General features: G+C 49.9%; 2 protein-coding genes across 2 annotated transcripts; one reads left to right on the top strand and one right to left on the bottom strand.

Annotated features, from left to right (window-relative positions):
- Positions 1-1,536: 1,536 nt before the first annotated feature.
- Positions 1,537-8,041, top strand: LOC119093230 (1-phosphatidylinositol 4,5-bisphosphate phosphodiesterase; the record flags this gene model as incomplete). Its single annotated transcript, XM_037216144.1, is given in 3 exon segments — positions 1,537-1,734; positions 2,199-2,445; positions 3,080-8,041. Coding segments are annotated over 3 exon segments (514 nt in total), but the record flags the coding sequence as incomplete, so codon positions are not given.
- A 906-nt stretch (positions 8,042-8,947) lies between these two features.
- On the bottom strand, positions 8,948-17,060 carry LOC119093568 (uncharacterized). The gene is made up of 5 exons (XM_037216536.1): positions 16,843-17,060; positions 15,529-15,654; positions 15,211-15,350; positions 14,663-15,025; positions 8,948-10,244 (listed from the first exon to the last, which is right to left on the bottom strand). Exons 1-5 carry the CDS (start codon positions 16,952-16,954, stop codon positions 9,654-9,656), a joined length of 1,332 nt encoding a protein of 443 aa, XP_037072431.1. The 5' UTR covers positions 16,955-17,060; the 3' UTR covers positions 8,948-9,653.
- Positions 17,061-21,035: the final 3,975 nt, after the last annotated feature.

Below are 21,035 nucleotides of genomic sequence, written 5' to 3'. Positions count from 1 at the left end.
TGTGAGTAAACGTCTTCTAATACCGACATTGATATCACAGTCGATGTACCTTACGTTGTTTTCGTGTAAGGGAGTGTTCCACATTTTTATGTTATTTTAAACTGACTGAAACAGCCATTATGAAGATCAGTCCGTCCCGGCGGCTAAGTCGGTTAGAGCGCCTGCCTTTCCATTCACCCACCCGTGGCGAGGTGGGTTCGAGTCGCTTTAGGCGCTCGCTATTTATCCTTGACAGATATGGCCTGCGGCCGGTGGCAGCGGTTGCGCTGAAGGTCAGTTGACGTCAGAGGGCAGGACGGACCGTGCCGAGCATTGCGGCACGTTAAGCTTTTGCCACTAAATTCTGCCGTTGACATGGAATTGGGCGATCGGATGGTAAGGGTCAGGGCTCACATAACAAGCACCGCTTAGCGTGAACGCTGATCCCAGAAATGCATCCATTCCGAGGGTTCGGATCAAATTTCTAAAAAAGTCAGGCTAGTTTATAGCCATGCCCTTCACAAGACCTAAGCCCCTCTATTTTCTCAGCTACAAGCCAGCAAAAATGCGCAGACTTTCGGAGATACTATTTCAAGGTCAATCAGGCACCAATCACGTCATAATAACGTCATTCAGATCCTGACGTTCCACTGGTCATGCGGCAATCAAGGCCAAGAGCAATGTACTTTTTGCTTCGTCTATATCTGGCGTTCGTAAGCACGATTTCCAGATAAAAGGGCCGTCAATTGGCTCTGAAGCATTGTTTTGCAAGGTGGGGATGAGGTGGTCAAATGGTGACGTATTGAGTAGCTGGTTTGTTTAGTGAAAAAAAGATTATTTAGCTATGTCTTTCCCACTACAAAGTAGACCAGCAGTTATGAGTGAGATTTTGTCATCATATTTGATGCTCTGATGCTATCTGATGCATACATGATGCTCCAATATCTTCAAATGTGGAACATTCCCTTTATGTTGCAATTATTATGACGTGCGCTTCTATGGAGAGGGAATCTGCGCACAGGGCGAAGGGCAAAAATTTTTCACTACGCATAAAATTCGCTCCTGATTCTATGTCCATGTGAGGATGCTCATACACAACTGTTCCTACAGCTTTCGGCTTCTTGCTGCGAATAGTGATACCAGCCACTCTACTAACTTTCTCCGAGAACAGCCTATCCTGACAAAGACCCTTTCAAATGGCGCTGTCTCAAACGATGTCGTTTTTCGTCAACGGCGATCCGAATGATCTGACCGACTGCTGTCCTAGGTCACGACCCGGATGACCTGACATTGAACATGACAGTGATCCCCGTGACTTGACGCAGGCAGTCGGCGGTAATCAGTGTAGCTGATCCCCGTGACTTGACGCAGGCAGTCGGCGGTAGTCAGTGTAGCTGACCCCCGTGACTTGACGCAGGCAGCCGGCGGTAGTCAGTGTAGCACGAACATGGCCATCAGCGTTGACGCGAATGATCCGAGTTCAGCCGTCAGCGGTGACCCGAATGATCTGAACTCGGTCATTAGCGGTGACTTCAGCGACATGAACTTGGTCACCAGCGGTGACCCGAACGACCCGGCCGTGCTGGCGCTCGTGAAGGAGCAGATCGAGGCTTGGTCTGAGCTGATGAGCCGGCACCGTCACGAAGAGTGGGAGCTGCTGAAGGAACACTACAAGTGCCAGGAGGACATCCTCAAGAAACTGATGGAAGTCGCCCAGGCGGCCCAGATCAAACAGATCGAGGCCAAGTTCGAGCGGTGAGCCGGTCTTTCTTAGAGCCCCAGCTGCTTTCAGCTATCTGGAGGGGGCGGGGGGGGGGCTACGAGGATGACCCAGAAGGCCTCGCTCAGGTGGAATGATTTCTTGCTCTGCTGAAGGCGCTCAGGAGTGGCTGTGTTTCTGCTTTATTTACCTGTCGGCATAACGTCATACGGAGGCTGTTAGCTTGTGTGGTTTGCCTCAAATCATAACGGCATTGCGTCACGCACCAACTCCCGGCTGGTCTGGATCAAAGCACCGAAATGTGCGTTTTTTCTTATGCCGAGGTCCACAGTCTGTCGCGCGTCTGATGGGCCCGACCAAGCACGTGTTCTGTCACCATTCTGACGTAAAGTACCACAGTATGGGCCCCAAAGTACCGCAGTATGCGACCCATCTGCAGCAAGGGACGCAATGTATGGTCGTTCTGATGCGGAGAACCTCAGCCTGTTTCTGGCTTCAGAGAGAACAAGGAGATGAAGGCCCGCCAGGCCAAGGTGTCGGTGGACACGGCCAAGGACGTGGCGCAGGACAAGACGCTCCGCAACAAGGCCGAGAAGGATCGCCGACTGCGCGAGAAGAACCAGAACAACACCAAGAAGTTCATCGAGGAGCGCAAAATGGCGGCCGTGCGCCAGAACAAGGAGTCGGAGAAACTGAAGAAGCAGCACGAGCAGCAGATGCAAGACCTCTCCAGGGACATCAAACTGGTAGATTTTCCAGCCGAGTGCTTTGGTGATCTGTAAAAGCTTCCATGTGGTGAGGAAGAGTGCGTTTATTTGCGTACTCAATTGTAATTTATGCGCGTGTACTCGCTTGTTAAGTTATAACGAAGCTCCATGATTAAAAACCAATGAAGTATATAAATCATGGCCGAAGCCAAGCCGATCGAAAGGTGCTAAGTTGCCGTGGCGCATGCCGTATTTTGTCGGTCATCGAACCAATGCGTGCCGTATTGTGTCGGTCACCGAACCAATACGTGCCGTATTGTGTCGGTCATCGACCCAATACGTGCCGTATTGTGTTGGTCACCGAACCAATACGTCTATGTTCCTCACGTGCTTCCTCAACTTCTAATCAGATCTTTTGCTGGTTGTATAGTGTATTTTGAATTCAAAGGCTTTCATCATGCCTGGTCACACGTAGTTATTTTTCTGTTCGGATCTCCCTACCTTGTCTTTTATCTTTGTATCCCTGTCCTCTTTTAAAGTCACTGCGTGTCGCAGTATGTTATTTTCGTCACATTTCCTGCACTGATCCCCCACCTTTGCGCGTGCAGCGCTTGTTGACGCCCACTGTTCGCACTGACTGCGCCTGACACATGGCTGGCGTGCCCACCTCCAGAGCGTGGAGATGTACGAGCAAGCGGCCGTGGAATACGAACTGCGCTCCAAGTGTGAATTCTACGCCTGAAGCGCTCGCGGTCCGTGTCCAGAGACTGACTGTAGCTGGTCGGTCGCCTGGCCGGGTGGATGCGGCAGAACCGACAGGCTGCCATCATTGCAGTCCGTCCTTACAAACTTGCTTCTATGGACAGGACCCGTGAAGCCAAGACCACATTTGAAGTACGACTCTGGCGAACCTAACTGCGCGACTTCGTTGGAGACGTCGGACCTTTAGCGTGACCCCAGGTGTTGTGTGGAGCCTTGAAGCCCTCAGGCTCTGCATCTCTGGATGCCTGGATCAATGCTCAGGGAAAGGATGGGCGCTCTGTTCTGAGTGTTGCCATTTTTGAAAGCATGGTGGGAAATACAGTAACGGCTAATGGCTAAAATGACTAAAACATAAGTTGTTTGTCAATGATGATGCTATCAAACGGGCCCTCAAGGTACCATGTTCTAGTCAGCATTATCTATTTGGGCCATAGTGATGTACTCGGCAATCTAGTAGCTGTCATTGTGGGGAGAAAGCAAGCACATTCCTGGAGAGATTCACTGGCGTCTTGCACCTCCATTTCTGAGTAATTGACAACGCACCCTCACAGGATTATCTCGGGTCCCAAAGGCCGGCTATACGATTGTCGGCACCATCGTGGCAACGGTGGCCGACCCATGCGCCGACCCATGTACCTTGCCATGTGTATTTGCACGGTTTTTTATTGTTAGCTATGAACACATCGACATATTTATTATTTAACATGCTTATTCTATGTTGATTACCTGTATTTAACGTGCCAGCTTCATTTGACGACCTGTGTCGCGTGGGAGAATAACCGGAATAATGGCCAATGAACATGACACGCCTTAGCTTGCGCTGACCAGAAAAGACACCTGACTTTTTGTGTTTCTCCTTCACCTCTTGAACCGGTGACCTCTCACATATATTTTGAGGCATTGTGAGCAAATATTTTATGACCTCGTGAGCAAGGATTTTGTGACCTTGTGGACAAGTATTTTGCGACCTCATGAGCAAGGACTTTGCGACTTTGTGGGCGAGGATTTTGTGACTTAATGGTCACAAGGATGATCGGGGTGTGCAATATGATGTCTCAGAAATTATCCTGCATAGTTTAATTTCGCCAAAAAGCTGCAATGCCATGGCTGAGCCCTTCCCAAAGATATTTAGGGTAAGCGATGTTTTCCCCCAGTCAAAGGATAAAACTGGGAGTTAATGCCACCCTAATGCCACATAATTGAGTTAGAAACGCTGTTTGTTTGTTTGAGCGCGAGAAATGTTTCAGTGCACCCAGTAACTTGGTTTAAAAAAAGTTTTGGTACGAGAGCGCTTGTTCAACTTGACAGTCTACATTGCGGTGGCATTAAAGGCGTCAAGCTGAAGTTGTTGCTTTTTGAGCCGCCCATTTATGCTAGGTCTTCTGTTTCTTAGGTTCTCGTCGGCGTCCAGGCTCTGGCGTTGACCCCAGCGCCATCAGTTCGAACCTATCGTATCGGAGCCGTGTTCTCCTCCACCCAAGACGAATTGTTGCGAGAAGCATGCATGCAATGACTGACTGGCCGGCAGCCGACCCTTGTTTCCACTTTAATATCCGCTCAATATGAGAGGGGATTCAAGTTAAATAGCAAGCTAGAGGGCCTTTAACTTTTCGGGCTCAGTGCGCCATGACTGAGGGCTGTTACAGGCACATCTGAGAACACGCAAGTTTCTCCCGTTGTGTGCTGAAACCTAGCGTATGGCGTGTTGTGTGTGGTATTTCATTATTAGGAAAAGGAATAATCGAACCCCAATGTATCTAGAGACTTTTTTATTTTCGGGGCGCATATCCTCTCGTGTTTCTAGAAAATGTAAGCGCAACTCCTGGCCTTTCTGTAGATTTTGGTTGGGTTTTGACTTAGTCATGGTTGCATTTGCATTTTTTAGCGGTCCTGTCGCGTAAGCAGCAAATTGTGATTTAAGGAATTGCACACCATTTTTATCAAAGTTCAATAAGAATGATACCCATTTTGACTTTTCAATAAATAGCTGCGTGTGCAGCCTCTTCTAAAGCTGTCAGTTCGATTGCCTAGGCACCTACCACAAGACACCAACGCAGAAATACAATGTCCTTTATAGCTGTGCGGCTCCAACACCAATGGTAACAAGTCAACGTGTAACAGCCCGAAATGTTTAACGTGTCTCTGGTTACGGCACATCCTTGTTACCCTGACTAAACTACAGCTTTAAAGGGGGAACAGAGTATCAGACACCTCCCTGAACATAACAATCGAAATATCAAGGAGGAAGCTATAGTGTAACGTGCCATCGATCAGCCTCTTGCAGAATGTCCGGATGCTGCTCACATTTAATCCTGAAATATATGCTTTGAAACGAACCGTTCGCCACTCTGCTGCACAGAAATGGAGGTGCTAATTTATCATATCATTTGTCAGCTTGTGATGGATTGCTCGCGCAGCAAAACGACATCAAATCGTCCTGCGGCGGGAAGCTACGAAGCTCGAGCTGCGCATCACAGCAGCTAGACAGGCTTAGTTCGCTTGTTCTTGCCGCCAATGCCACATTACTTTCTAGTGTTTTGAGTGAACAACATGGCATCGCATCCCCTATTTAAAGACTGCATCGTGTTTTGAAGCTCGGTGAATTAATGTTCGTCCGAGATAACAAGTCATTGAGTCTCTGTTGAATAGAGCGGTAAAGCCGCTCCAGTCTGCACTTTGTAGACGTTGTTCACATTTGTATTTACTTGATTTACTGACCAATGTTAAACACGTGAGCCTACGTTATTCTAGGACGATGTGTGTGTGTGCGTGTGTGTGGGAGGGGGGGGGGGTGTATGTGTGTGTATGTGTGCTTGCACTCACGTGCGTTATTTGATAACTTCACCACTTCACGTGGGCACAGGAAGATGGGCAGCTGTTGCATTGCGCTGCACGCCGTCACTGAAGTAACGTGATGCGCCAACTGAGAAACTCGACGGCTAAGGCTGGTTTCAACCGATCTTACACGAAGCAAACAGGTATAACCACGTAGAGTTGAAATGTTCCGGAAGTTTTGATGCGAATATTCTCGTGCCGAACGCAGTTCCAGGATAATCCAGATTGGCCCACATAAAACCTAACATACCTTTTTTCTCAAGTTTTGCGTGCATTTGGCGCACAACCAGGAATTTAGTCGTGCAACAGCAAACAAAAACATGACTGAGCATTTCTCCTTGTTTTCAGAGAAGCATCTTTTGTCGAATGACGAACTGACGGATGTTAGATCACATATTTATTCGTCTGCGTTTGATCATGTCTTGCCATGAGCTGAGCACTCGAATGACACCAGTCTTCATTGCGCGAGAAAAACGCTTTGCACTCCTGACCAAACTTTGGATTAACTTTTACCTCGGTCACCTCGCAGAATTCTCCTACGCCATTGAAACGTTCAAGGTTTATGAATAATTGAATGCTGGGACCATACACTCCTTTAGAGGATTCTTTGAGTTGTTGTTTTGTATATACACCCAAAAACACGCCAGACACCAAAACTATCACACGCGCTCATAAAGGAGGGCATTCAGCGCGGCCTCATCCTGGCATGCACTGTAGTAATCATTAACGCCTCTCACTGAAAACCTAGCCCAGTCTTTGAGCGTAGTTCAAGTCGACGTCGCAAAGATATCGGTAATCGGCTGTATTAACAGCTTACTGTATTATCACCGTTTAATCACTGTGATTCTCATGTGGTTTCCCAAGCAATACCCTAACGTCATTTAACAACAAAGCTTTGTTAAACATTGAAGTGGCTGAGAATGTATAGCTAACTTGAGCGTGATGGCGTTTTTCCTTGTCACATCCGTGTCTCCGACCTGCTAATTGTCTCAGCAATCGGGCCTTTTGACAGACAACTGTGCCAAATCCAGTACTTCCTCGTTTCGAGCTTAGGAATCTTCCCTGTCACTGTTTCTCCTTCATAGCGCGCTGTACGGCCTGTTACATATTTAAATGCAAAATAAATGCGCTTTATGTATGACCAGATCGTTGTCGTTATCTGTATGCTGCCGATGAAATTGTAATGGAATACATGATAAACGGAAACTTTGTGTTCTGCATTTCGGTGTACATGCCTTAACACTGATGTAGCATCGTTCATTTGATGCAGTGTTATGCACTCTGTACTCTGAGCTTCTGAGAAAAAAGACGGATTTATTCCGGGACTAGCGGTCCTCCTAGCAAAGGGCATCAAAACCCACGTGACCTTTCTGAAATACATATCAATGCTATTTGATTTCGTGTCTAAACCACTGATGAGAGAGTTTGTTACCGCACCCGGTGCATGAAAAAGTCAGGGTGGTAAAATGGTTGCTCGAAGCAAAATCAGTCGCCATGACTCAAACTTAAAACGGTACTTAGGACACAAACCAAGTTTAAATGTCAATGTACAACGCGAAAAGCACCATGAAGACACGCATTTCAGCGTCATGTGAAGAAGTTTATCACAAATGGAGGTCTTGAAACATAACTGGTAAAAGCTGTCGACGGAAACGAGCCAAAGCCATCTCGGCCGATATTACAAACGAAAGAAAAGGGTTCCTGCAAAGCCTCCACAAATACTTCTGTCAACTCGGGCAGGAGCAAGCCGCGGTGAGGCCACTGTGTTGAGGCAGACAAAGCTCAGTCTGCTCAGTTACAAAGTGAAATCGCATCAAAAGCATCATCACCAATCGGTTGCAACGGACGCCTTCGCCGCAATGCCTGATTCCTACGTCCGTGCGAATCCAGCCTATCGTTCATTGATCAGATTTGGTTTGGTAGCAAAGCGCAGTTTCTTTTGCTCAGAAGCTTAGGAACCAAAGCAATCGTTTTTGGTCTACCGAAGCTGCCTATGAAGTTCGCGAAGCATCACTGCACACTGAAAAATGCGCCGTCTGACTGTCGCAAGACAGCCGAGGAGCTCCAGCGACCGTGGCGGCAAAACGGTGCCTGGCGGTCCTCAGCAAGTTCCGGACAGCATTTGAAGAAAGTCTGCGATGTAGATATGCAACTCCTCTCTCTCTCTCTCTCTCTCTCTCTCTCTCTTCTCCCTCTCTCCTCTTTGAAGAAACTCGTGTCGAGTATGAACTGCAACTCTCGCTCGCTTCTCTCTCTCTCTTCTCTCTCTCTCCTCCCCCCCTCTCTCTTCTCCTCTCTCTCTCCTCTCTCTCTTCTATCTCTCTCTCTCCACTCCTTCAGAGCTCTCTTCTCTGCTCATAGAGTCTCTCTTCTTTCCTATCCTTTCTCAGCTCTCTCTCTCTTCTCTCTCTTCTCTCTCTCTCTCTCTCTCTCTCTCTCTCTCTCTCTCTCTCTCTCTCTCTCTCTCTCTCTCTCCTCTCTCTCTCTCTCTCTCTCTCTCTCTCTCTCTCTCTCTCTCTCTCTCTCTCTCTCTCTCTCTCTCTCTCTCTCTCTCTCTCTCTCCTCTCTCTCTCTCCTCTCTCCTCTCTCTCTCTCTCTTCTCTCTCTCTCTCTCTCTCTCTCTCTCTCTCTCTCTCTCTCTCTCTCTCTCTCTCTCTCTCTCTCTCTCTATCTCTCTCTCTCTCTCTCTCTCTCTCTCTCTCTCTCTCTCTCTCTCTCTCTCTCTCTCTCTCTCTCTCTCTCTCTATCTCTCTCTCTCTCTCTCTCTCTCTCTCTCTCTCTCTCTCTCTCTCTCTCTCTCTCTCTCTCTCTCTCTCTCTCTCTCTCTCTCTCTCTCTCTCTCTCTCTCTCTCTCTCTCTCTCTCTCTCTCTCTCTCTCTCTCTCTCTCTCTCTCTCTCTCTCTCTCTCTCTCTCTCTCGCTCTCGCTCTGCCACTCAGACCACCATAAGTGACCTCGCCGTTTGGTCTGATCTCAACGTCAACGACCCCATTTCCAACCCTGCTCCGTCGCCGGGGGCATTTTCAGCACAAGTCCTCTTCTTGCTAGCGATCCTGCTTCCAGCTTCAACCCCCCTTCACCACCGTCACCATATTCCTTCCCGCCAGGCGGTCACGTTCTCACCGCCTCATATGTTCTCGCCACCACTCTGCTTCTCTCAGCGCCTTACATGTCCTCGCCAACACTCTCCTTCTCTCGCCGCCTTACATGTCCTCGTCAACACCTCCCTTCTCTCAGCGCCTCACACGTCCTCGCCACCATTTCCCTTCTCTCAGCGCCTCACATGTCCTCGCCACCACTCTTCTTCTTTCAGCGCCTCACATGTCCTAGCCACCACTCTTCTTCTCTCAGCGCCTCACATGTCCTCGCCAACACTCTCCTTTTCTCGCCGCCTCACATGTCCTCGCCACCACTTCCCTTCTCTCAGCGCCTCACATGTCCTCGCCACCCCTCTTCTTCTCTCAGCGCCTCACATGTCCTCGCCACCACTCTTCATCTCTCAGCGCCTCACATGTCCTCGCCACCGCTCTTCTTCTTTCAGCGCCTCACATGTCCTCGCCACCACTCTTCTTCTCTCAGCGCCTCACATGTCCTCGCCACCACTCTTCTTCTCGGCACCTTTCCTGCGCTTGTCTCGCTCTTACCTTCAATTCACGCACTTTTCCCGATCATGTTGGCATCGCTACAGCCCTTCCAATCACCCGTCTCACTCTTGTCCGTGGTCCTAGCTGTTCTGTCGTGTCGACACTGGACCCAGTTTTGGGCTCGAAGCTGGACCAAATTCATCAGCCAGAACTTTGTACTGCTCTGCAACGCGTCGCTCTTCGTCAGTGCATCTAGCTCTTTGAACAGGTCCGCGATCCATTCCTTTCCCGTTTTCGTCTTCTCCAGTCTCTCTCCCACCTGGGACAGCAGGGCACAGACCACCCGGAGCGAACCGACGTGTTTGTGACGCAGAAGCGCGGAAATACTCCAGTACATGTGCCCGACGCTTATCGCTCGCAGCCGAAACAGGCAGCCAACGAGGCAAATGTGGTTCATGGCGCGACGGTGAGCCTCGCCCTTCTCGACTCTGAGATCGTGAATCTTCTGTCTCCGGATGGTGATGTTCTCTTCTTCCTGAAGCTCCATAAGTCGTCGGCTGCGCTGCATCTCTCTGTCTTCCTTGACATAACGTAGGACGACGTCAGGCAGCATCTCACAGAAGGTGATCTTTCTGCCCGGTCTCAACTCGACGGCTACCTGCCAGCGAACCAGTAGGCATGTCAGAGACGCATCACCGCACGACAAACAGGCCGACCGAACCACGGAATACCAGAAGAAGGACATCCCAAGTCATGAGTGTGCTGTATGTATTGCTGTGAATTATGCCCAACAGGTACAGGCCAGCAACGTGCAAGGTCAGAGAGCAAAATTCACAGGCCTGTTACAAATTTAGTGAAGGAGTGAACGAAATGATAGAAAAGGGTGCAAAATCAAGGTAACATATAAGCACAACAAAGGTGTCTATAGAACGCCGAGCAGACGCTGCCCTTGATGTTGATGGTCACCAATGGCAAAGACAACCTTTTAATAATAGTTTTAAAAGAGATACGCCAAAACTGAAAACTTTTGCCACCAATTCGTTTCCACTGGAAGCCGGTTAATAACGCCAGGTCTGCTGCCGTAGCCCGCGCGGTCACGTCGGGTGGAAAGGATCCGGGCAGTAGGGAAAATTCATGTCACCCAAGCTGCGCAGAAGCCTGCAGACACCTGTGGTACAAAAAAAGGTATTCCAAACGTCCGCAGCAGTGATATAAAAAACACAAGTGGCAAACATTCCAGAAGTGGTAAAGTTGCTACCTCTACAAAGTTCATTGTTGTTGTTGCCGTTGTCATGGTCACGGGCACAGGTCTCCACAACCTTTTAGCACGCCATAAGTTCGCGGAATACAGTTTAAGGCGTAAAAGTGTTATTTCTAGCTGATTCACATGGCTCAAGATCTCCTGCGCGGACTCGTGTCGCGGTGCACCGTGAAGCGAGAATACAGCGGTCACCGCCGCGTTATTATTTATCAATGAAATCGAGACAAGGCGCCCAGCACGGCATGTTTTCGTGCCTTCCTGCATAACGTGCATGCTCAAGATTTTAACACGCGCCCGGGCGGCCGACTGGACACCCTTCGCTCGGGTGGGAGGTCAATTTGATATCCCCCTGAGATCTTAGGAACTAAGAGGGCTAGAGACACAAAATTAACAGTTTGTTGGCCTGTACCTGAACTCACTCAGGTCAAAGTTTGAGGTACCTAGGTCAAAAACTTGGGGTCAAGCAAGATCACACAAGGTCAATCTCCAGGTTGGTGTTCTAAGTGCCAACAGAACCTAGATACCTGTTCTAAGCCAAACGTCACATGATCATTTAATGTCAGTACGTTTTTATCTTTTGAAGATCATAGTGACCAAAATCATACAAGACTGCTTTCAGTCTTGCTTTTGAACAAGCGACAAAGATACCGCTAGGCAGCGTGTTCCTAAAAGCAAAACGTTGACCTGGGTCATTTTAGGTCAGCGGCTTATTGTGACCTTTGAAAAGTGTATGAAAGATGTATAATGCGGTTTCTATTATAAAACAATTCAAATTGAGTACCAAAAACTATACGACACAGCAGCCCCTACCGTACTAAGACAGATTAGCTTTGACCTTGGTCTAACCTTCAAAACTCGCCTTAGATCAATGGAACCTGTTCACTCAATTGTTGTGCTGCCTTAGAAAGTAGCTCAGATATGTGTGGTCTCGTCTAACACTCCGTTGTTGCATCAGGTTAACCGATTCCCTAGAAATGACTTCACAGAATCCATGGTCTGACTTTGACCTGCCTTAGATCAGCGACCTTACAAGGAACATCTAAAGTTTTCGGTACCAAACGACACGCTATTCAATTGTCTACCGCTTTGCGAAGTTTGTTGCAACTGTGCCGTGCCGTTCGGAAACCATTTTGGAAAAACTTCGGGGGTCAGTTTGACCCCATCCGATCGCGTGTTGAAAGCCCGGGTTTGTTCGAGGCGATTTATTGCAAAAGGGTGCTGGAAGCGATTTGAAGTTTCCATTACTTCATCCCGCGAGAGATCCTACGCGCGAGCCCGACGTGAACAACGCAGAATGAAGCACTACCACAGACGGTGTCGGTCCCCTGGGACCGCTTAGGCGCTGAACCGGAAGCTGGCTATCCAGGCGGATGCATGGCTAGGGCTTATGCACGCTTTTCATTTCATGTGCTCTGAAACTAATTAAGCCTCCCTTGACAAGAGGATTGATGAGGTGAGGAATACCGTCCAGGCTCCTTCCCACTCCTTAAGGTGTTTTGAGGATATCGTTTCGGCCCTTTGTGCAATTGTGCCCAAGTTTTCTGTGTTGTCTGGGGCGTGCATTACGCGTGTCACCATCTGGGCATTGTCCTCATCATCTGGGGCATTCATTCATCAAGTGCTTTAAAAGAAGAGCTGCCACTGATTAGTTAAGGTGTACCCATCTGATCAGCAGTGGCAGTTTCGTGCCAACCAACCCAGCTTCTCGCTGTTCCGCAGGTTGGATGGAGGGGGGAGGGGGGGGGGGCTGTTCATGCTCGAAGTCCGGGCATGCGTCCTGGAGCTCGTCAGCGCGTTTCTGGGACGCGTGGTTTGGCTGCGACGACGGTAGGTCCCGCTTTCCTGACCACATCGTACTACTATCAGCGGGCCTGGACGCAAAGGCTCCGATGCGGTTTGATGCCGACGATATGATGCGTTGCTCGTCCACTGCTACGACTCTTTCGGTATCACTGCTGCTGCCTCCGCCTCTTTTATGCCGTCACTATATTTTTATCTGGTACCGTGTTGCATGCATGTGTAGTAGCTCTATTGTACATGCTGCTTACATTCGGTACATCGCAACATACGCGCTGAAATTATTAGTTTACTTGAGATTGCAATTTTTCTTCACATGGCCTGCATCTTATACATGAACAGAATTGTCGCTTTGCGGGGCGAGTTATTCTTTCACCAAGATGCTCGCCTAATGTTGATGGTGTGTTCGAAATATCACACGTCGATGTCACACGTTTAATATTTAGCCAATGTCGGAGGGAAAAAAGCGTCAATCATGCCAAGAAAACAGTCAAATTTCAACTTCAACATCAAACTTATCAGGTTCACAAGTGTAGGTGACGAATACATTGACAGAACATCATTTGGCGTTTAGACTAGAAAAGCAGATCATTGTGCCCAAAATATGTTTTGGTGACCAACCAAAGAAAAGAATGGTATTCGCATGCAAGATGTTAAGATATTTTGAGCTATGCAAGCATAGTTTACTTTCCAGCACGCAGAACCCTTCGAGAGGCAGGATGTAAGTATTTAGGAAAACCATGAGCCCACGAAGCCCACCAACAACACTAGCGCTATCTATTGCATACATGATATCATAAGTGTGTAATCAGAACACATACAAATAAACACCACTATACTAACAATTAAACAAGGAACGTGTCTGTTCAAGTTTGGTGTTCCCACAAGGCAAGGTCTTTGTAGGCATGATGTAAAGCTGAGAAGGGGACCGACTTGCCATAATTGGGTCAGTTATTCAACTAACAACATGAAAGCTGGTACCAATCGCGAAATCTTGTGGAGGTCATGCCATTGGTGTTTGTTTTTCTTTTTACCACGTTCATCTTTATTAATTTAGAAACGCTGGGTGGTGATGTCAACCTCCATTAGTCCATGTTATGAAAAACAGTGAATCAGAGCGAGGGTGATGGGGACTGATCGGACCATTCGTATTTTGTGGGAGACAGGCGTAGGGCTGTTTTACATTTGCTGCGGAGTCTCTGCGGCATGAGTCGGCCGAAGCTTAGCTAAGGCAATGCACATTAACAGGTCTGCTAGACTTGCGGCCTGCATCGCCTCATTCCCGAGGACAGGTGCAAAGCAATTATCTGCAAAATATTCATCATTAAGACTCAGTTATGACGGTCTGAAAGCTACCTTCGACGAAAACGATCTCAACTGACACGTTTATCAAAACGTTGATCTAGTGGCCGCTGGCCCGTTGGTGACAACCCCCACATGAACCTCGATGTTTATGTTCCCGCCCAACCCGTGACGGCATGCGGGATGCTAGTTTTGTCGTGGAGGCTTATCTCCACTCCATTGGTTACCACAGCAATCAATCCTCTGCCAGCAGTTGTACTTGCGCCAACTATGGTAACGTCTCATGAACAGATGATATGATATGATTTCAGGACACATGCCAGGAACCATTTGGTGTGCTTCACAAAATGTGGGGTGTAGGGGAATTCAACACAAGAGGTCGATTTTACGACGAACCTGGGGATGTCTCAATGCCTCAACATATTTCAAGTGGTAAAACTGAGACGTTTTATTTTGTAAATGTTATTTCACGCTAAGTGAAAGCGAAAAAAATTGCCAAGTTTTGCATATTTCAAAACGACGCTTAACACGGAGACGTGCAACATGGGCGTGGGAGCGTCTTAGAAAAAGCAGGGTGCAAATACGAATTTAAAAGTGATTATTTCCATATGCCGCCCTTAGGTTAATGCCCAGCATTCTCGGAGAAGGAAGGTGCCATGGCATTGACGGAGCCCCAGTTCCCACGTCCATGGCGTACAAAATCAATGCCAATGTACCTGCAGGTTGGCCAGGATGATGCACGTCAGGGCGCATATCCTGGCGCTGCGTGCGTCTGACACGGCCCTGTCATGCACGGCAGCCACCAGCGTGTAGAGGCCCAGCTCCGTCTCCACCTGCACCTTCCCCAGCATCTCTCGCAGTCTTCTCTTGGTGGCGGCATATCGGCCGTTGAGCGGAACTTTGTTGAGGACGGCGGTCACCCTCCGGACGGTACGGAGGTCCGGGTGCAGATCAGCTGCAGTTTCCGGACGGAGCAGCCTCCATGGCGCGTCGGCCACGTGCAGGCCGCCTCTGCCGACGGTCGCCGTCGCGACGACCCCCTGACCCGTCTCAGCACGGGCTGGCTCGGTGTCAGCAGGCTGTGCGAGATCATTAACATCGCATTTGTCTTCGGTTTGCGGCATACGTCACGGGGGCGATGTCAATACAAGCCTCAGTCGTTTCGATACACATAAGTTGAGGCGCTCGCTATAGGCGAAAGGAACTGTAAACCGAGCGTATGGCGAACATCACTATATTCATGTCACTGTGGTTGTGGACAAACCTCCAACACCTGGCTCTCCGCCACAGGACGGCAGCAGTCTTCTGAGGCCGCGCCAGCCTGAGCATCGGCGGTTTCCATCCCCGACTGCGTGCACTGTCTCCCCTGGTCATCCGCTCCGGCGGTCCGGGACGGCGCGTACCCTGTCAGGGCGTGAGGCGCGTCAGCACGTGAGGACGGGCGCCGCCAGTGCGGTTCATGGCGAGGCGATGCCACCAGGGAATGTGAAAACGCGTGGTGACGTCGCGAAGTCACGTCTCTGGGGGTGGTCTGAAAGCCGCTATTGCAGATGACAGCATGGTCGCAGCGCGCCGCACTTACCTGCAGGGCGACTCGCCGCACCGGTCTCTTTGGCGACCTCCGACTCGATGACGGCCGTCACAGTGTCCAGCAGGTGGTTCACTTCGGTGTCCTCGATCAGATCGGCGGGCCAGCCATGGTCCACACCTGAAGTCCGCAAACACAATCACCTTCATTACAGGGTGCCGCTACCACCCTCATCACCTTCACCAACATAGCCATCACTAGCAACATCATTGTTGCATCGATATCATGTTTACGAAAATCACGTGGCCACAGCATACTCTGAGAATGGAGAAAAGAGGAGATGCGTGGTTATTCTGATCTTCATGGAAGCTTGACATTCGACGCTTGGTATGTCGATGGATGAAAAATGTTGAGGAGTATCGGTAGCGTAAACAAGGGGTACGGAGTTCGGGTCCACGCGGTAACTGCCCATCCTGCTATGGTACAAGACAGGCAATGCCACACAACCTCGGCAGCTGAGTACGCTGAAAGGCCTCGATGACGACAGCCAAATTGTTCACATGAACCGCCAGCTTAAAGGTTCCAATTCCCTCGGTCAGCTTAGTATAAAATCTCCCATTCGCACACTTAGTGTTCGTTGCCAACAAGTATAACGCTGCTACCAAGCTACAGGTCCATTCTGCCATGCCATCGCCTTAACCGTCCAGGATTTTAACCGATTTGTCCAGGCCAGAGGGGAATGAGCGTGTGCGAGTACTACTTCCCGCTGATGATTGGATTCCGGACTGCAGAGTTAAGTAGCGGGGATTGCAAATGCTTGGACCACGATCATCACACAGGACAAAAATGACTTTCGAAGATTTTAAGCACACCCCATATTCTGAACTTCGTGTGAGAAATCCTTGCGAGAGTCCTGCTTGTTTCTTTCCACTATGAAAATAGCCCAGAGGCAGTGTTAAGTCGAAGAGGACCAGGACACCATAGACACATAACACCTTGGTGGTTGGGAGAGTCCCAGTGGCGCCTCAAAGCCAGCGAGCCGCGGAGAGTGCGGCCCAGCCAGTACTATACGCCTTTCCTTTTGAATTTTACGAACCGACAAAACTTTTCGAACGCGGCACTCGGTCATCTAGTCGGCAAAACTAATTGACGATCTACGTTTGGAGAGACGAGATTAACAAACCGCTCTAAACTGTCGCACTTCACAGTTGTTGTGATACACTTTGGGGGAGGACATCACGCCAGCCTTTTTCTTCAATTTTCAAAATGATAATATGTGAATCCAAACCATTTTTGCATCGATTTGCACTGCAGAAAACATTGTTATCACCAAGCGAGGGAAGTGACAGTCAAGAGGCGAGCACTCACCTTCGTCCGGCGGCCCGAAGCCCAGATTCATGGCCAACGGGCCATTCAGTGTGCAGGCGACCTCAAGCGTCGGCAGCGGCTTGTTCAGCAGCGCGTTGATGCTAATTGCCATCAGGTGCACGTACTGCAGCTCGTAGTGCAGGTGCGTGGCGGCTAGGTGGAACCTTGCGGGCCGCGGCTGGCGGTGCCTGGCCAGGCGCTGCCGACAGGCGGCCGCCTGCTCCGACGCCAGCCCCAGCTCCGCGGCCGGCCGTCTCGGCCGGCGCCAGCGCCAGGCAGCTGAGCAGCACGGCGCGCACATGATCGCGGCGGCTGCGGCTGGCCGTGGCGCGGCGCCAGTTGACCAGCGAGGCGGCCAACAGCTGCAAAAGCGGCGGCACGGCGTCCAGCGCCGTCGGCCGCAGTCCCAGTGTCGCCAGGGCCACGCGCTGCCGGGAGGCGCGGTCACCGAGCAGCGCACGCTCCAGCAGCGGCGCCCGCCAGTCGACGGTGGCCGTGCTGCAGCGCAGCTTGCGGCTGTGGCGAGCGTATAAGAGCAGCGGCCCCGGCGGCGCCCCGAGCAGTGCCGCCCGCCGCACCAGCAGCGGTACGGCCGCCATCGCCGTGGCCGGCAGGCTCGGGTCTTCCACCATCGGCTTCAGTATACAGGGTACGCCGGCTACGCTGTTTCCGGCGCAGAACAGAGGGTCAACACGTCCTAGCGCCAGGCGCATGCCGGGGGGCGACCAAGGCGTCTGGTCTGGCGAGGCGGCTGACTGGGACACGCCATTATCCACGCCCGGCTCGGAGGAGCGCTTCAGCCGGTCGTAAAGAGCCTGGGCGCCGTCCTGCAGAAACTGGAGGTTCTGCTCATCCCTAGAGCTTTTGTTGAACGTAGTCACGTAGTCCGCTACGTGTTCACGCTTCTCCTCAGGCAGTGTTTCCAGCACCTGCAAACCGAAGCAAATTCTGGTATGCTCGGCGTGTTCCCGCTTCCTACCACACATCCCCTACGTGCTCTACATGTTTTGACCTCTTCTAACATTCAACCTAAATGTCGTAGAGAATGTCCATTGCCCAACAGCTATGTCCATATTTTTTGTGCTCCTTCCGTCTTTTTCACCGCTGGATAAGTTGCTTAGAGCCATATGGAGCGTGTTTTGTATCATGTTGTGCTTAGTGGAAGTCGGATGCGCAGATTTGCAGTGCAGAATTATACCAGAGTTGGTGGGCTTGATCACAGCTACGTTTCTAACGTTGTGCGGTTGTTCCTCTTTTCTACCGTCACTAGTGTATCAAAATGCGGACCCCCTTTCTGTATGGTCCATTGTAAAACGTGAATGGGATGAATAAATTGGCTTAACACTACCTGACATAGACGAACACTTGCCCTCGAAAATTCAACATATCTTTAGAAAATTAAAACTGCGCGTACGCATAGCTTAAAAGAACAAGGAGCTAAATAACTTTCTAGTTACATATCTTATATCGAAGCCTAAGTGCCCGGGGTGCGATTGGTGACATATATGCATGTCTGGGTTTTAGGGGGTTTGCACGCGAAGAAATGTGGTTTACGGATTTAAGTGTAAATTGTGCTAAAAACATGGCGTACATAGTCTGTGTTGGAAGTCCATGCGCCCTACTCGTTTCAGTTGTAATGAACACCTGCGAGATGCTAAAAGCGAAACAGATAATCAAAACGAACCCTTTCGGCGACCATCTTTTTGACAGAACACGCTGAGGTTAAAATCCAGGTAAGTACGAACCCTTTAACCCTTTTTGAGCTGAAAGTTATCTTCCAAAGCACGGGACCATCCAGACAGAAAAAAACGGTAAATCTGTTTTTATACGAAGCTGGCGACCAGAATTTGATGTAAAGGACTCATCATGAGAAATTATGTGAATGTGACTAGTGTCCTGATGCGTTATTCATGCTGGGTTGAAATCGCTTTCATGTATCAGTGTTGCACTGACGCTTGATACACGATGTCTGTTTAACTGAAATCGCTTCCATGTAAAAGTGATGTGTGATGCGAGATGCCTGTTTACTTGAAATCGCTTATGGAGGTAAATGATGTGTTATGCCGGATGCCTGTTAACTTGAATTCATTTGCACATGCACGTATTTTTTCGCGCATTTTGATTGTCAGTGAGATGTGCATTGTATCGCAGAAATTAATGGCGACTGCTCCTTGTTTAATACCCTGCACGTTGGTGGTCTGTAAATGCTGTGGCTAGCTGTTTATGAGAAAAAAAAAACAACTTAAAAGTCGAGTCGAATCGGCTTTGAATGCATATAACTCAACGCGACTTTGAATTCGCTACCGATACTCTTTTCGATGAACGCATATAGCCGAAGCATCACATTCATCTCTTCATTTTCCTTTTTGTTCTTTGAGAAATAAAGCTACTGATACTGTGCCACCATGTCGATAGGATGGCAGCATACCTTCTACATAACAGTTTTAAACGTAATGTAAACATTATGTCCGGTCACTAAGATCAGTCTACATCAAAGTCATGCCATAATGCCAAGTCGACTTTAGTTCCAACTGCGTTGGAGCTATGACTAAATGCCTATCCTGTAAATGAATCGCGTGCAGGGTTGATGTGTGGTCGTGTATGCTTCCTGCAACGGGAAGAGCGTTCATTGCAATTGTCAAAGGGCGAGACTGCCAGGATCGTCTCGTTTGCACAGGATTGCGTCGCCGCAGACTCGCCCTGCGGCCGAGTGTCTCTGTTGCCGGCGCAGTATCACTGCCTGCTGCCGTCGGCAACTGCAAAGCCCGCCCCCGTACCTGCCCGCGAACAACAAACAAACTCGAATTCAGTTAGTAGCCTGTGCCGGAGAACTCAGTTGAAATCCCCGGCCGCGTCAGGGTCCGATACCTGCCAGTCATACACACGATTTCAAACAGCAAAACCAAGGTGATGCAGATGACTTTGTGGACTGGAACATATAAAAATTTGGCGCCTGGGAGTTGCCTTGTCACCTACGCCACCTCTTTTCCTTTCTCCTCTCCTTCGTCCTACCTTTCATCCCACTTCCCCTAATCCTGAGTTCCCCCCCCCCCCCCCCCACCGAACTCGCCGAATGCGCAACAGCCTAAAGTCGCGATGCACACTGAAAATGTGGTCGCTTCAAATGTGATTGTCTCTAGGTGCTTTGCGCGCCGAGATATAACGGTACACGCAAAAACCCGTCAAAAACGCTAGCGCGACTTGGTGCGAGATGGCATAATCGGTCGGAGGCAATGAATTACAGCAGCCAGTCATTAAAACCTTGGTATCTTGCAATTTGTCCCGCGATTTACAGCGCGACGTTGCGTTGCACAAACTCGCGATGCGACTGAAAGTGAACCCGTTTAAATTACGAATGTTGGAAAACAAAATTCACGCATGTACACGCACGCCTGTACATCCACGCGCACGGCGAACACAGCGACCGGTACACACAGCGCGCCGCCAACCACCAGGCGCGCGCCGAGATCGCCCACTCGGATCGCCCGCCCGCCGGCTCACAGCCGAACAGTCCACGGGGCTATCATCACAGCTTGAGAAATGGGTCGGAGGGCGGTTCGTCGACGTTACGCGATGACGTCACGAAGTCATACGGAAATGCGGCAAAAAATGCAGCAACCGCATTAGCAAACAAAAAATAGCATGGTGTTTGAATAGTGATATGCGCGCTTTCGCTTGTCTCCAAACCCGTAATATGACGCAAGAGACATGAAAATGTATAATGCGCCTATGTGAACAAACTTATTAACAATAATACTTGTCAATCTAACGTAAAACAATGCACTTGCAAGAAGGAGCACATCTCCATCGGATATATACCTTGTCCAGTGCTGCCTGGAGCGATGTCTGGCCGGCCAGCCAGTCCAGCATGGTGTCGAGTCGCTCCTGCTGCGGGGTGCACCACCGTCTCTCTGTGTGCCCGGCCTGCGACTCCGTCAGCCACTCGAAGAACGGGTGGAAGAGCTCGCCCGGAAAGTAGTCGTTACCCGGTAGCGTGGCCACGAGACCGAGCATGGCCGAGTCCACACCGCAGTGCTCCAGAAGCCTGCAGTGTCACAGGCAGCCATCTCCAATTGTCCGGCTCATGTGCTTGGCCGAAAATTTGGTAGGAAGACACGCAAGACGCCAAATTGGCAGGCACGCGCTCATGTGCCAAAGTGAGTTGTGTGGGTCCCATGGCCTTATTTCAGCTA

The sequence above is a fragment of the Pollicipes pollicipes genome, unplaced genomic scaffold (assembly GCF_011947565.3).
Source record: "Pollicipes pollicipes isolate AB1234 unplaced genomic scaffold, Ppol_2.1 Scaffold_4002;HRSCAF=4701_pilon_pilon_pilon, whole genome shotgun sequence".
Taxonomy (NCBI): Eukaryota; Metazoa; Arthropoda; class Thecostraca; order Pollicipedomorpha; family Pollicipedidae; genus Pollicipes; species Pollicipes pollicipes.
Note: the sequence above shows the minus strand (reverse complement) of the source record. Positions and strands in the feature narration are given on the sequence as shown.